The sequence below is a fragment of the Tauraco erythrolophus genome, chromosome 27 (assembly GCF_009769465.1).
Source record: "Tauraco erythrolophus isolate bTauEry1 chromosome 27, bTauEry1.pri, whole genome shotgun sequence".
Classification (NCBI taxonomy): Eukaryota; Metazoa; Chordata; class Aves; order Musophagiformes; family Musophagidae; genus Tauraco; species Tauraco erythrolophus.
Window position 1 is genome coordinate 405,351 of NC_141491.1, and position 13,009 is coordinate 418,359.

General features: G+C 53.4%; 2 protein-coding genes across 6 annotated transcripts; one reads left to right on the top strand and one right to left on the bottom strand.

The window, feature by feature from the left end:
- Window positions 1-2,420: 2,420 nt before the first annotated feature.
- DCLRE1B (DNA cross-link repair 1B) lies at window positions 2,421-5,573 on the bottom strand. Its single transcript, XM_086627314.1, has 4 exons — window positions 5,385-5,573; window positions 5,159-5,306; window positions 4,915-5,094; window positions 2,421-4,823 (listed from the first exon to the last, which is right to left on the bottom strand). Exons 1-4 carry the CDS (start codon window positions 5,571-5,573, stop codon window positions 3,961-3,963), a joined length of 1,380 nt encoding a protein of 459 aa, XP_086483440.1. The 3' UTR covers window positions 2,421-3,960.
- Window positions 5,574-5,802: 229 nt separating this feature from the next.
- Window positions 5,803-12,992, top strand: AP4B1 (adaptor related protein complex 4 subunit beta 1). 5 transcript variants are annotated; one of them, XM_086627165.1, is made up of 10 exons: window positions 5,803-5,915; window positions 5,993-6,217; window positions 6,293-6,423; window positions 6,900-7,047; window positions 7,725-8,221; window positions 8,946-9,029; window positions 9,940-10,043; window positions 10,234-10,441; window positions 10,740-11,024; window positions 11,267-12,992. In XM_086627165.1, exons 1-10 carry the CDS (start codon window positions 5,803-5,805, stop codon window positions 11,692-11,694), a joined length of 2,223 nt encoding a protein of 740 aa, XP_086483291.1. In that variant the 3' UTR covers window positions 11,695-12,992. The 5 variants fall into 5 exon arrangements, with proteins under 5 accessions (XP_086483291.1, XP_086483292.1, XP_086483294.1 ...); XM_086627166.1 differs by lacking the exon at window positions 5,993-6,217; XM_086627169.1 differs by lacking the exon at window positions 5,803-5,915 and having other exon boundaries at window positions 6,063-6,088.
- The last annotated feature ends 17 nt before the right edge of the window (window positions 12,993-13,009 follow it).

A 13,009-nucleotide genomic window follows, 5' to 3' on the forward strand; every position in this document is an offset into this window, starting at 1 on the left:
CCAACCCCGCTGCCGCCGGGGCTGCACTCCCCCTGCAGAGGCAAGTCTGTCCTGACAGTCACGACTTCTCCAGCTGAGGCCTCCACCTCCCATGGGTGGAAGAGCGCAGACACATTCAGATCCGGGCGTGCACACTGCCAGCCTTATCTCGGTGTTTGCTGTTACACCAGCGACTTTCTAAACCATCCTCAGGGCCACTGCCAGACCCTTCGGGGGGTGGGGGGGGCACAAAGCCAGAGATTTTAGGCTTCAGGTAAATTTGGAATAAGCCCAAAGCTACAGCACAACATATAGGAAATTGCGTGAACTCATTGATTAATTTTCTTGGTGAAGAAGAAAAGATTTCCCCGTTACACAATTCCTTTTCCCTAGAGAATAACAAGAACCACCTGCACTGCGGAAGCGGACAGCCGCTCTGCAGTCGCGGTTGTCAGAAGGGCTGGAGCCTTGCAGCAGGGAAGCAGAGTGAGACGCACTGCTGAGCCGCGCGCTCCAGGGCGTTCCCCGCGTTACATCGCACACTCGTGCGGAGCACGTGAGCCAGGCAAGTTCCACCTGGGTCTCTTGGTAGCAACCTGAATTTAAAGAGTACGTTTCCTCTCTCCACAGCATAGGCAGCATACCCCTTCAGGCTTTTCCGCTGTTTTTGAGAAGCTGTAGCTCACTCCAGTTTCACAGTACAGTGGTTGGACTTTCCAATCGGAGAGGAGCGGAAGGAGCTCAGCGGGCAGCCCTGCTCCCAGAACCATATGCCTGCCCTGACACACCAGCACTTGGTCACAGCTTGTTTAAGACAGTGTTGAAAACCTGCCAAAGGGAACTCAGCCCCTTCCTAGCTCCTCTGTAAGGCCTTGGGTGAGTTGTTTCCATCCCACTGGGGCTCAGTTTCCAACTGTGGCACAGAGATAAGCAGCTCAAGCATGCTCTGCACATATAGATTTGGGAGGGCCTTGATCTGAGCACAGCATTTGGTTCCTGCCAGGATAACTGTAAGCTTCCAAGCACATGGCCCCTATATGCCCCTCAGTCAAACCAATACTTGGCTACAGCTTCTGATTGTCACTGTTGTGAGCAAAACACACCTGTGGCAGCAGTGCTGACACAGCCCTGTGCAGCTGGGCTGGGAGCAGCACCCTCAGACCCCGGTGTACATCACACTCCCCTGGGAGCAAGGCTGGTACTGGGAAAAGAGGGAAACTTTGGAGGCATCAGGGCAAACATGGCCTGCAAGAGGGCAGCTATTTACTGCCAGAAGACTTCAGGGGAAGCTGAAGGACTCTCAAACCTTAGAGCTCAGCAATACTATACTGCCAGTTTTCCCCACAAGGCCATGTTTTGTTTCCCAGGATTTTCAGATAACACACACAAGTAGCATTTTAACCTAAGAGAGGGAGGAAATGTGTGGCACTCTAAAATCCCTCCTACACCTGCTGTGCTCAGGCAAGCATCTCCAACATGCTGACTGTTGGTCAGGTCTCTTCTGCTTCTACTGCCTTCTAAAACGATGGGAGATTTTAGGTTTCCTTTGCTCTACATGATTTGGATAATTTCTTTCTGAAGTGGCAGGAATTACCTTCTAAGCTCTAGTAACAGAAGCCAGCATTTCTCCTGCAGTTTTAGCCATTCAGAAATGGGGTTCAGATCCTCAGCTTCTGAAGTCTCTGCAATTTACACTTTTTTTTTGGTGTGATCTAGCAATCAGAGTTGCCTCTGTAAAGAAGTAACATTTACAACTCATTTGCCTAGAGGTTCACCAGGAGGTTCTCTGCTTCTTTTGTTTTAATTCATGATTGATAAGAATAGTTTATAAGGACGAAATAGGAAAGGCTGGATGCCACAAAACAACATTAGCAGTGAAATGCATCAGATCTCTCGGGTCATTTGCAACATACCTAAATGGAGCAGTGATTCAGAAGGCAAGCATTCCTTCTGCGCAACGGAGAGGCTGCATGCGAGAGCAGGACATGGAATCTGGGAGTTCAGGCAGTGCTTCACTCACCTGCCTGTCAAATGAGTCACTTGAATTTCAGCATTATGTAAATAACAGCCTGCATCTCCAAGGCAGCCAGCAGCAGACAAAACACTACAAGCACAGCACTATTATTTCCCTGGCAGTGTCAGATGTTGCAAAAGATGCAGGTGTCTCCACTCACACTGACCTGAGGGGGCTCTGCAGCTTAGTTTTGATTAGCAAATAATCCATAAAGAAACCTCCAAGAAACAGGACTATACAGACCGCAGCAAGAAGCTTGAACTGCCCTTGCTGCCCCTTTTGAAGTGTATCTCAGAGCACTGCCCCACCACTTCCAGTGTCCCCTTAGCAGCTGGCAGTAGAATCAACAGGTAGTTCCAGTGAGAAGCACTGCTTTTATTATAGTGACGAGCGCCACAGTGCCTGGGGAAGCAGAGGGGTGGGAGTTAGGAATCACGTTTGCCAAACAGCTTTCCAAACATACCCGCTCCGGCTGTCATCATGATTACTGTTCAGGACACCCTTGTTTTCAACAGGTGTGGCTGCTGCATCTACAGGCAGCTTCGCTTTCCACGAGCCCTAGCTTTACTGAAAGAGCAAACACTTCCTTTTCTGGCTTGATTTGGGGAATTCAGTCCATCCAGCTGACTGGTCTTGGAGAGACCTTGCAGGATGCTACGTTCAGAAGAGACTGACCCCGATCAAGGTCAGATGAAACATTTTGTGTGGAAAGCAATGAAAAGGAGGCTAGAAAAAGCTGAACAAGCTGGTTTGTTGCTCCACAAAAGTAGCTGGTGATGATTTCCTCTAACATTGCTGCCTTGACCCCATGGGGAGCTGATCTGTAATGCTGCTAGTGCAATTTGGCACAGACAACTGCAGAGTTTCCAGACTCCACAGCAGGTACGTGCTGGCTGGTCACACTGCTGACACGTCCTGACTGTGCCAGGCTGTGGCTCTCCGCAGTCGATCTGGAATGGGAAAGTGCCTGACCTCTAACAGACTCGATTTTGCTGTTCCGCCACTGTATTCTTTCCAACCAATGCTGCTAAGACTGAGCACTTCACACCACTAAGCACATGTTTAGTTATCTTCCATCCCATTTGCTGTTGCATGGGAAGAACAGACGGTGGATGGGAAGGCAGTGGGCCTAGCAGAATGCTGGCAGTTACCAGTAGCACTTTGCAGTCAAGCAGAATTCAGACGTGCAGGCTTGAGTGCAGAGACTGCAGAGGATATAGTGACCCATTCCAGAAAGTCCAGAACTCAAGAACCTAGACAATTCCTATTTTTTCCAGCCAGTAACCTGAAAAACTATTGACAGTTAACATTAAGATGGTGCTTTCAGGGAGCAGAACTGCATCCAGCTGCAGATGGCTGGATGCAAAAGCAGTGCTGTCTGGAGGGATTAGTAGATTAACAGAAAATAGATTAATAGACTTAGAGGCACTTCATTTTCTAGATGTCTTTAAGCACCACTTTTTAAACGTACCTTAATACAGAATATTTGTAATGCATCTTGGAATGAGCTGCTCCTTGTCAATGAGGCACCACAGACATAGAAAGAATCTTTGGGGCACTCAGATTTCCCCTTCTTGCTTCTTTCATCACGCACATCCCCATTAATTGCTGCCTGACTTCAGATGCAGGCAGCTCACACCCTCTGCAGCTCAGCTTGAATCAACCCGGCAGCATCTTTTGTGGCCAGAGACAGGTCAGTCACCCACCACGAAACGTGGATGCAAGGCACACACGCAGTGGGACTGCACTGCCCCAATGTAGTGTGGAGACCCAACAGGTGTAGGTGGAGATACAAAAATAAATAGATTTTGTAAAAATCTAACACCCACAAACTGGTCCTAGTTTTCCCCTTTTCCTCTAGTAAGAGGTAAAGAAAGAGCCCCATAGCTGAGCTCCTCTCTTCTGATGGGAAACTTGAGCACAGAGAATGGGATGCTGTAGTAAGTCCTCCAGAGTCACAAAGTTTTTCAGGATGCTTCTCCCCTCTTAAAGAAATCTTCTACCAGCTTATCAAATTTCTGCAAGGAGTTCTGCTTTAGGACATTTAAGGGAGTGAGTAAATACTGCTCTGCCAATCCAGTTGCAAAGTGCTCGTCAGAAACAGGTGCCTGGCTAACGGCGCTAGCTGCTCCTGGCCGTTCTCCGCGCGGCTCTTCCTTCCCTTTCTCCTTGCCAGTGTGACAAGTGCAACCTTCTTTCGAGCAGAAAGCTGACTTGCAGTAGTTCTCCTGAGGAACCTTAACACCCGTGAACTCTTCAGATTTCTCAGTGTATTTCTCTGGGGACTCATACACAACGCCTCGGGGCGCAGAATGCCATGCAGCTCTTCTCAAGAGACACGTGGGTTCCTGACCCTTCCTTTTGCTTTGCTGCTGTACGCGCTCTGGCATGGGCTGCGGGATTTTGAGGTCAGGAAGTGCCTGGGGAGCAGAACTTAGGTATTTCTGAAAGTAAACCTGGCACATGCCACCCCTCACAATTGGAATGACCGAGCAAGGTTTCAGCCACTTCACAAACTCACACAGCTCCGAAAAGGACGAGTGATCCGAGTACGGAATAGGGTGGATGTTGGGGTGGGTGACCTTCACGGGCCTGCCGGTAGGGAGGATGGCAATGGTAGGGTGCAGCGTGTTCCAGCTGACAAGGGTATCCCAGCGAATCTCGGTGACATCCACAGCGCGGATCCAGCCGGCCCCCTCCTCGGCGGTGAACACGTCGGGCAGCTCCAGCAGCCGCATCTGCTCCAGGCGCCAGGGGCTCACCACGACCCAGGTGCTGAACTCCACGGCCAGGTCCACCAGCAGCGTCTCCTTCCCCAGGCTGTACACACCTGCGAGCGGAGCGGCACGGTAGGGATGGGGCGGAGGGACGAGCCGATGGGAGGGGAAGGCGGGTGCACCGCAGTGCGCGGCGGCACTCACCGACGACGACTCGGTGCTGCGGGTGCGCGCGGATGACGCAGGCGGCCTGGCGCGTGGCGCACTGCCGCGAGGGCAGCGGCCGGTGCGGGTGGCAGTGGGTGTTGTCCAGGTAGAGGCGGTCGATGCGGCGGCCCCTCAGCGCCGGCTCGCTCCGCATGGCGCGGCTGTAGCGGAAGTCCCCTGCAAGGACGGGGCCGTCAGGGCGGGCGGGGACCACGGCGGGGGCGGTGGGGGCTGCCCGTACCTGTGTAGAGGATGGTGCCGAAGGCGCCCTCGAAGAGGAACATGACGGCACCGGGGCAGTGGTTGGCGTCGAGCAGCGTCACCGTCACCTCCTCGCCCAGCACGTGGCTCTGCCCCACCTCCAGCGGCCGGATCCAGCATGGGGGCACCTGCGGGGCGCGGGGACGGTCAGGGCGGGGCGGGCGGGGCCCGGCGGGGCGGGGGGGGCCCGGGCCCGGCGCACGTACCTGGAGGCGGCGGCGCAGGAGGCGCGCGGTGAGCGGCGAGCAGTACAGCGGGCGGCTCCAGGTGCTGGACAGCCCCGCCGTGTGGTCCGCGTGCAGGTGCGACAGGAAGAAGAGGCGCGCGCCGCCCGCCCTCCGCACGCTCCAGAAGTCCACGGCGATGGGCGTCCCGGGGATCACCGTCCCGCTCATGACGGCCGCCCCGTCCAGCCGCTTCCCGCCGAATTTGGCGGGCGGCGCCGCGCAGGCGCCGGGCGGCGCCGGGCGGGGCCGAGCGGCGCGTCAGGGGCGGGGCGGGGCGGGGCGGGAGTGCGCGCGCGGCGCCGTGGGCGGGGCTGAGGCGGCGCGTCACGTGCGCAGGGCGGGGCGGCGCTGCACCGGGAGCGGGAGCGGGATCGGGATCGGGACCGGGAGCGGGGCGATGCCGTACCTGGGCGGCGAGGAGACGGTGCGGGAGCTCCGCCGGGCGCTGGCCAACCCGAACGTGCAGGCGGATCCGCTGCGGTACCGCTCCGCCGTCCTGCGCGTCATCCGGTAGGGCGGGCAGGGCCGCGGGGCGGCGGCGGGGGTCGGGCCGGGCCGGGCCGCGCTGAGCGGTGTCTCCGCCGCAGGCACATGGCGCAGGGCGCGGACGTGTCGGGGCTGTTCCCGGAGATGGTGAAGGCCAGCGCGGCGGCCGACGTGGTGCAGAAGAAGCTGGTGTCGCTGTACGTGCGGGCGCAGGCGCCGCGGCAGCCGCAGCTGGCGCTGCTGGCCGTCAACACGCTGCGCAAGGACTGCGCGCACCCCAGCCCCGCCGTGCGCGGGCTCGCCCTGCGCAGCATGTGCGGCCTCAGGTGCGGCGGGGGAGCGGGGCGGGCGCGGGGGGGGGCCCGGGCGGCTGACCACTGACCGCTGACGCCCACCCGCAGGATGCCCGGCATCCAGGAGTACCTCCAGCAGCCCCTCCTTGACGGCCTGCGGGACAAGGCTTCCTACGTGCGCAGAGCGGCCGTGCTGGGCTGCGCCAAGATGGTGAAGCTGCAGGGGGACTCTGAAGTGGGTAGGTGGGCTGCGCGGGGCTGGAGCACATGCCCGGGAGGAGATGGGGGCCCGCGGGAGTGGGGCACGCAGCTGCTGGAAGCACATTGCGGTTCGTCCTGGGTTCGCTGCTCTGCTTCTGGGCTGTGTTGGCTGCGAGACAAAGAGGGGAAAAGAGAAGACGAGTGGGCTGTTGGTGCGTACGGAATCGTTAGCGAAGCACCAGGCACGGCGGGGTTCCGCGGCAGAGTGCCCCATTCGTACCCGCGTTACCGGCCTCCTGCAGCACCTCACCGTTTCTGCAGTCTCTGTTCCTTCCCGTGCCATTCTCATATCCACAGACCTTCAGGGAAAAGTTGTGCCGGGGCAGGTGTTCCTGTAGAGCTGTTGACGGCTTCTCCCAGCTCGAGACGTATCTTTTGCTCGTGAAAAATGCTTAGAGACTGTGTTAAATTGCAGCACATCAACAGAATTTGATAGAGCTCTGCCGCTTTGCAGATGGCGCGCTGGTGAACGAGCTGTACAGTTTGCTGCGTGATCAGGATCCTATTGTAGTCGTGAATTGTCTGAGGGCCTTAGAAGAGATCTTGAAGAAGGAGGGAGGAGTTGTCATCAACAAACCCATCGCCCATCATCTCCTCAACAGGTTGGTTTTCTGTGATACTAAGGTGGTGCTGGAAGCTTCGTTCTTGTTCTTGCGTTTTGCGTGCTGGCAAAGAGGTGTTTCTGGGCTCCTGTCAGACCTCGAAGGGGAGAGTCAGGCACCCAAAGCTGGAGGTGCCCATCCTAAGAGGAACCAAATTACTTTTATGCTAAGATTTTAAGAGAAATCCGAGATGCCCTGCATTTCCAGGGAGTCTTTTCTTCAGCTGGTGGTTTGCTTTGGAATTATAAGTTGATGTGTATAGGTGTTTTTTTTTGTGACAGTATACATGATGTATTTATGAGACAGGTATGTTCTAGTATGTCTCTCCTAATCCATTGAAAGGTACATAACTTATCCATTGCTTGAAGAAATTAACTTTTCTGCAGATAATTCTACATGATCTGGCAAGAGAGGGGTATTGCACTGTCCAGGGCTCTTGTCAATGTTGCTGTCTGGCTTAGAGCACCAGGAAAAGTACGTGTGCCCGATACTGGGTTAAGCCTATGTGCATAAACTGGTCGGTTCTCTTGAGATAAAATTGTGGTATCTACTTCTGAAGCATAGCACTTGGTTTGGAACAGACCGTAAGAAACTTGGAGGCTAAGGTCTCTAGTCTGCACAGCACAGATCTTTGTGCACTTCTTGACTCCCGCAAACCGTGTTTGTTCTCTTGGCAGGATGGCTGATCTGGATCAGTGGGGGCAAAGCGAGGTGCTTACCTTCCTTCTGCGTTACAGACCCCGCAGCGAGGAGGAGCTCTTCGACATACTCAATTTACTGGATGGCTATCTCAAAAGCAGCAGCCCCAGCGTTGTGATGGCAGCCACCAAGCTTTTCCTGGTGCTGGCCAGGGAGTACCCGCATGTGCAGGCAGACGTTTTGGTGAGAGTGAAGGGACCGCTGCTGTCTGCCTGCACTTCCGAGAGCAGGGAGCTCTGCTTCACAGCGCTGTGCCATGTGCGTCAGATCCTTGGTAGCCTTCCTGGGCATTTTAGCAGCCACTACAAAAAGTTCTTCTGTTCATATTCAGAGCCCCACTATATCAAATGCCAGAAGATGGAGGTGTTGTGTGAGCTGGTGAACGATGAAAACGTACAGCAAGTGCTGGAGGAGCTGAAGAGCTATTGCACTGATGTGTCGGTGGAGCTTGCCCAAGGGGCCATCTTCGCCATAGGTAAGAGCTGTGTCTCGCGTCGGGAGCGACTGCAGCCCTCGACCTTTCAGGTGGTCCTTTCTCTGCTGAAGAGTGTCTGGGCAAATGCCAAATGACTGATCTGTGCTGAAGCAGTACAGCCCTGTGCAGAGCAGCCTCCCCAGGAATGTTCTGCGTGAGCACCTTTCTAAACCACAGTTACGCTGATTCTTTCTGCAGTCCTGGTATTGAACTGTTCCAGGTTGCGCGTAATGTCCTTGAATCTCGTTCAAATGTCGGTGCTCTGATGAGATGCTCTAAAGAGATTGGGTCATTTCATCTTAATGAGCCTTGCAGTGTTGAGTGAAGGTGTGTAGTGGGTGGAGGAGCTGCTCTAACACCTGCTTGTTCTTTGAGTTGTCATGCGGGCAGAGTTAAGGTGATTTGGGGCACTGTTGTTTTTGTAAGCTTTAAAATAGGTGAGTTTCTATAGTAATCATAAGGAGAAAGCCAGGGATGCTAAAATGCCTTTCTTACGTGTTACATTTAAGAAGAGTTCGGACTTCTTCTGAGGCATGGCTTTAGGGAAAGGCGCGTAGCCGTTGCATGGGGAACAAGCTCGTTTGACTACTCTTTCAGAAATGGTAGTCAAAAAGGAAGAGAGAAAGACTTTCTTTAAAGTCAGTTTGTGATGAATAATTGGGCTCATGGTTCCTATTTCACTCTCATAAAAGATTGACTTTTACGTCCTTTGGCGTCTCTGCAGGCAATATTGGTAGGACATACACAGAACAGTGTGTGGGGATTCTGACGGAGCTCCTGGGACTGCAGCAGGAACATATCACTTCAGGTAATCATCGGACTGTTTGCCTGGCTTATGCTCTCAGGAAGTGGCCTTGCTGGGGCTTGTGAAAGGGGGAGCTCTGAAAGGCACTTGGCGTTGAATTTAACTGGCCTTTTCAGGTGGAAGCCTTCCTGGTGGAGCATGGGTATATAGTGTGACTGGGCGTTGTAGTTTTTCCTTTCTTAGGAACTACGCTTTGTGGTGAAGGGGGAGATGGTCATAGCTGTGTTCACGGTGTGATGTGGAGGCTCCTTTCTGGCTGCTGCCTGCTGACTTAGGGATGAGGGACTCGGCAGAGACATTTTAGTGATTGTGTGAGAGCCGAGGTGATTAACAGGTCTTTTAAATCTTTGTGATTTCTGTTCCTCATATAATGGTCTGATTCAGCTGTACCCAGGCTTCTCTTTGTTCTTCTGCTGCCCTCAGGTCTAACTTCTTATCATTGCTGGTTTAAAGGGTCTTGCTTTCCATTTTGGAAAGGTCTTGCTTTTTCCATTTGCACTCAGCTGTTGAATTAGTGGGCAGCAGAGCCTTGAAAATTTTGACCTAAAGTTCCTGAGACTCATTTTGAATTGGTGTTAGTTTTGATTTGTCATCCTAACCTTGTGTGTCTGAAGCATCGTGAGTCAGTGTCTTTTTAAAGGCTGGGGAATGTCCAGAAGAGAGTTTACTTTCCAGCAGCCAGAGGAACAATCCGAGTTTCAGTGCTTTATTTTAAACTCGGTGTAACTTTGCTCTGACAAACACAGTGTCATGGGACGTTGAAGAAGGGTGTCTCAAATCATAGTCACAAGCACTGACCTCCCTAGCTAAGATGTGCAAAATCTCTCCAGTGGGTTTTTTTGGATTATTTTTTTTTTACCCCATCGTGGTTTTGTCACTGCTGGGGAACACTGAGCATTTTGTTTCCTTGCAGCGGTGGTACAGGCTTTTCGGGACCTGGTTTGGCTGTGTCCCCAGTGCACGGATGCCGTGTGTCGGGCACTGCCCAGCTGCGAGGATGCCATCCAGGACAGTGAGGTAAGGCAGCTCTGTGCCTGGGGCTGGCAGCTGCTGAGGATGGGTGGACAGTGACCATTTGGCTTTCCTTTGGCTCGTGATGGATGGGCAAATATCAGAAATCTTCAGAAGACTTGTTCTCTCGTCTCTCATGTCAGCACTCTTTCTGGGAAGCAGCGGCTATTTGCTGTTTTTTCTGTGGTTCCTTCAGGGCAAGCAAGCGCTGATCTGGCTCCTGGGCACACATGGTGAGAAAGTACCCAATGCCCCCTATGTTTTAGAGGACTTTGTGGAGAACGTGAAATCGGAGACGTTCCCAGCAGTGAAGATGGAGCTTCTGACAGCACTGGTGCGACTTTTCCTGTCCCGTCCTGCGGAGTGTCAGGACATGCTAGGGAGACTGCTTCATTACTGCATAGGTGGGTTCCCTTCATTAGGTTTCCCTGAAGCTGTACAGGCCTTTTGGGAGCTGGTTTTGCTGTGTCCCAGTGCACGGGTGCCGTGTGTCAGCCTCTGAGCTGTGAGGAGACCATCCAGGGTGGCAAGGTGAGGTGGCTTAGTGCCTTAGGCTGCTGCTTGGCCCTTCACTGTCTGGTTGATGAATGTAACAGGCTTATACTGTATCTCTGGGATTCTGTTTTTAGTAATTAAGGGATAGTACTTTGGGAAAATCCGGATGATAGAATTCACCATAAATCATGTCCCTCTATTTCCCAGAGGAGGAGATGGATATGGCAGTACGAGACCGTGGATTGTTCTACTATCGCCTTTTGCAGTCTGGTGTGGGAGAAGTGCAACGGGTCCTGTGTAGCCCCAAGTCTGACCCCTCTCTGGGGCTCTTGGAAGACCAAGCTGAGCGCCCCGTGAACGCATGGGCTGCAGAGTTTAATACTCTGGCACTAGTTTATGGCAGAGAGCGCTGGGCACTCGTCACTGCTCACCAGCTAGCAGAACCTTCTTACACTTGTTCTCCTTGCACTGACTCCAGGAACAGAGACACAGGTAACCTGCCTCACCTTCGTCTGGGATCCCTTTCCCCTTGTCAGTAGATGTTCTCATGTGGGTTTCTTTGGAAGAAGATCATAGGGCCTTGAGAATGCTGTCTTAGTGTTCTGACTATTTTGTGCAATGCATGGTTGATCACCACTGAAGGCACTGTGATTCCAGCCCTCTTCATCTGATGACTCCATAAGGTGTTTGTGAAATTGGGAGCTGCATCTCACATGTTTGTCGTTTCATTTCAGAGTCACTGATTTCTGAAGGAAATAAAGAAGTCCTCAAGGTTCACCCTGATACAGGCAGCCTGACCTTAATTCCTGACGTTTACCTGACTGCAGAACAGTTTGAGAAGACCTGGCTGAGCCTGGACACGAGCTGCCACCTCTCTCTGCCCTGGTGTGGGACTGTTCATCCGGATACCGTACAGACGGCTCTTCATGTTGTCCACATCCAGACGGTTGCTATGAGCAAAGCTGGTGTCCAGCCGTGGAAAGCTTATCTCAGTGCTCAGGATGACACCGGTTGCCTCTTCCTAACGGAGCTGCTGCTTGAGGCGGCAGACTCGGAGGTGCAGGTGTCAGTGAAGCAGAGCGAGGCAAAGCCAGAGGCACTGCAAGCCTTTATTTCGGTGTTAAGGACGGTCATGGGGGCGGTTGCTGGACTGGGGTCCTGATTTTTCTCTGCTTCCAGTAGAACGCTTGCTCAGGGCACAGGAAAAGTTTCTTCCTCTGGCTTCGTTTGCTACACTTGATGCTGGTTTTGTACTTTTACCCTGTGGGAGCGTCGGCAGCCCTTTGCCGGAGCGGCGCTGGGCCCGGCACGTGCGTGTGGTATGGGGGCAGCTGCAGCTGGTGGGAGGGGATGTCTTTTGGAGAGGTTTTTTCAAGAGAATTGTGAATAATTCAAAAAACAGTTCAGAGGCTCCAGCACTCTGCTGCTTATCTCACATACAGAGCAGCACTGCAGTGCAGAGAGAAGTGTTCAGTTCCTGGCTCCCTTTGTGTGCCGTTCAGTTTGCTGTGCGACAGATGCATCTCGACAGCAGCTGCACTCGAGGGGCGCGCGGCGCTGTGTCAGAGCGGGTGACGGGGTACCTGGTGCTCGCTGGGAACGGTACGTTTCTTTTTCAAGGGAAAGAAGTGTATTTTCTAGGTGTGTGACTGTAATCCTGAATCGCGAAGTTCCCCCTCGGGGTTCCCGTGGGAGCACGCAGGAGTGTGCAGGGCGCGTGTGATGCGTTCGCGCGCGGGAACGGGGTGTGAGTTCCGTATCCCGCGTGGCGTTGGCCGGGCCGGTGCCGTCGGCCCTCGGTGCCCGCACCGGTAACGGCAGAATTGCTGTTTCGATAATCAGCCTGCACAGAATGTTGGATTTTTGCTGATACCGATGTTTAGCATTGATTGCTTTTAACTAAAACGGGTGTTTAAGGGTTTGTGTTCTGTGTGGCACTTGTTTCTGTGCAGAACTGTTGTCCTGCCCTCCCAGGATGGCACACGAGACGCTGCAGTGCTATGGGGCTAAAGTTTCACAGTTTTACACGTTGTGCCCTGGCCAGCCTCAGGACTTGTGTTTTGAAGAGCGCGTTGACAGCACTCCCTGTGCCCTGCTGGGTGGGACTTTGCGGTGTCACAAGTGTCCGTGTCGCAGCCGTGCTTTACACAGCGACAAAACCCCGAAGAAGGCTCCTTGGTGTCAGGTGGAGGTACACAGGTTACTAAGCAGGGAAGGAGTAGCTTTGTCAACCCTATTCTGTAAGATTTCTTGTAATTTTTGATTTCTTTTAATGGCTTTATTGTACCTCTAAATTGAAATATGCCTCCCACGCGCTTCACTGAAACACTGCTGTCACTGTGAAACAACAGGTTTTAGATTTTATTTCTGATTTTCCTAATAAAAATGTGAATCATTCCTGACTGTCTTCTGGAGTACTTGTTTGTTCAGCTCTGAAGTCTGCGGGATGGAGGCATCTGATTACTGCCGTGGATCCC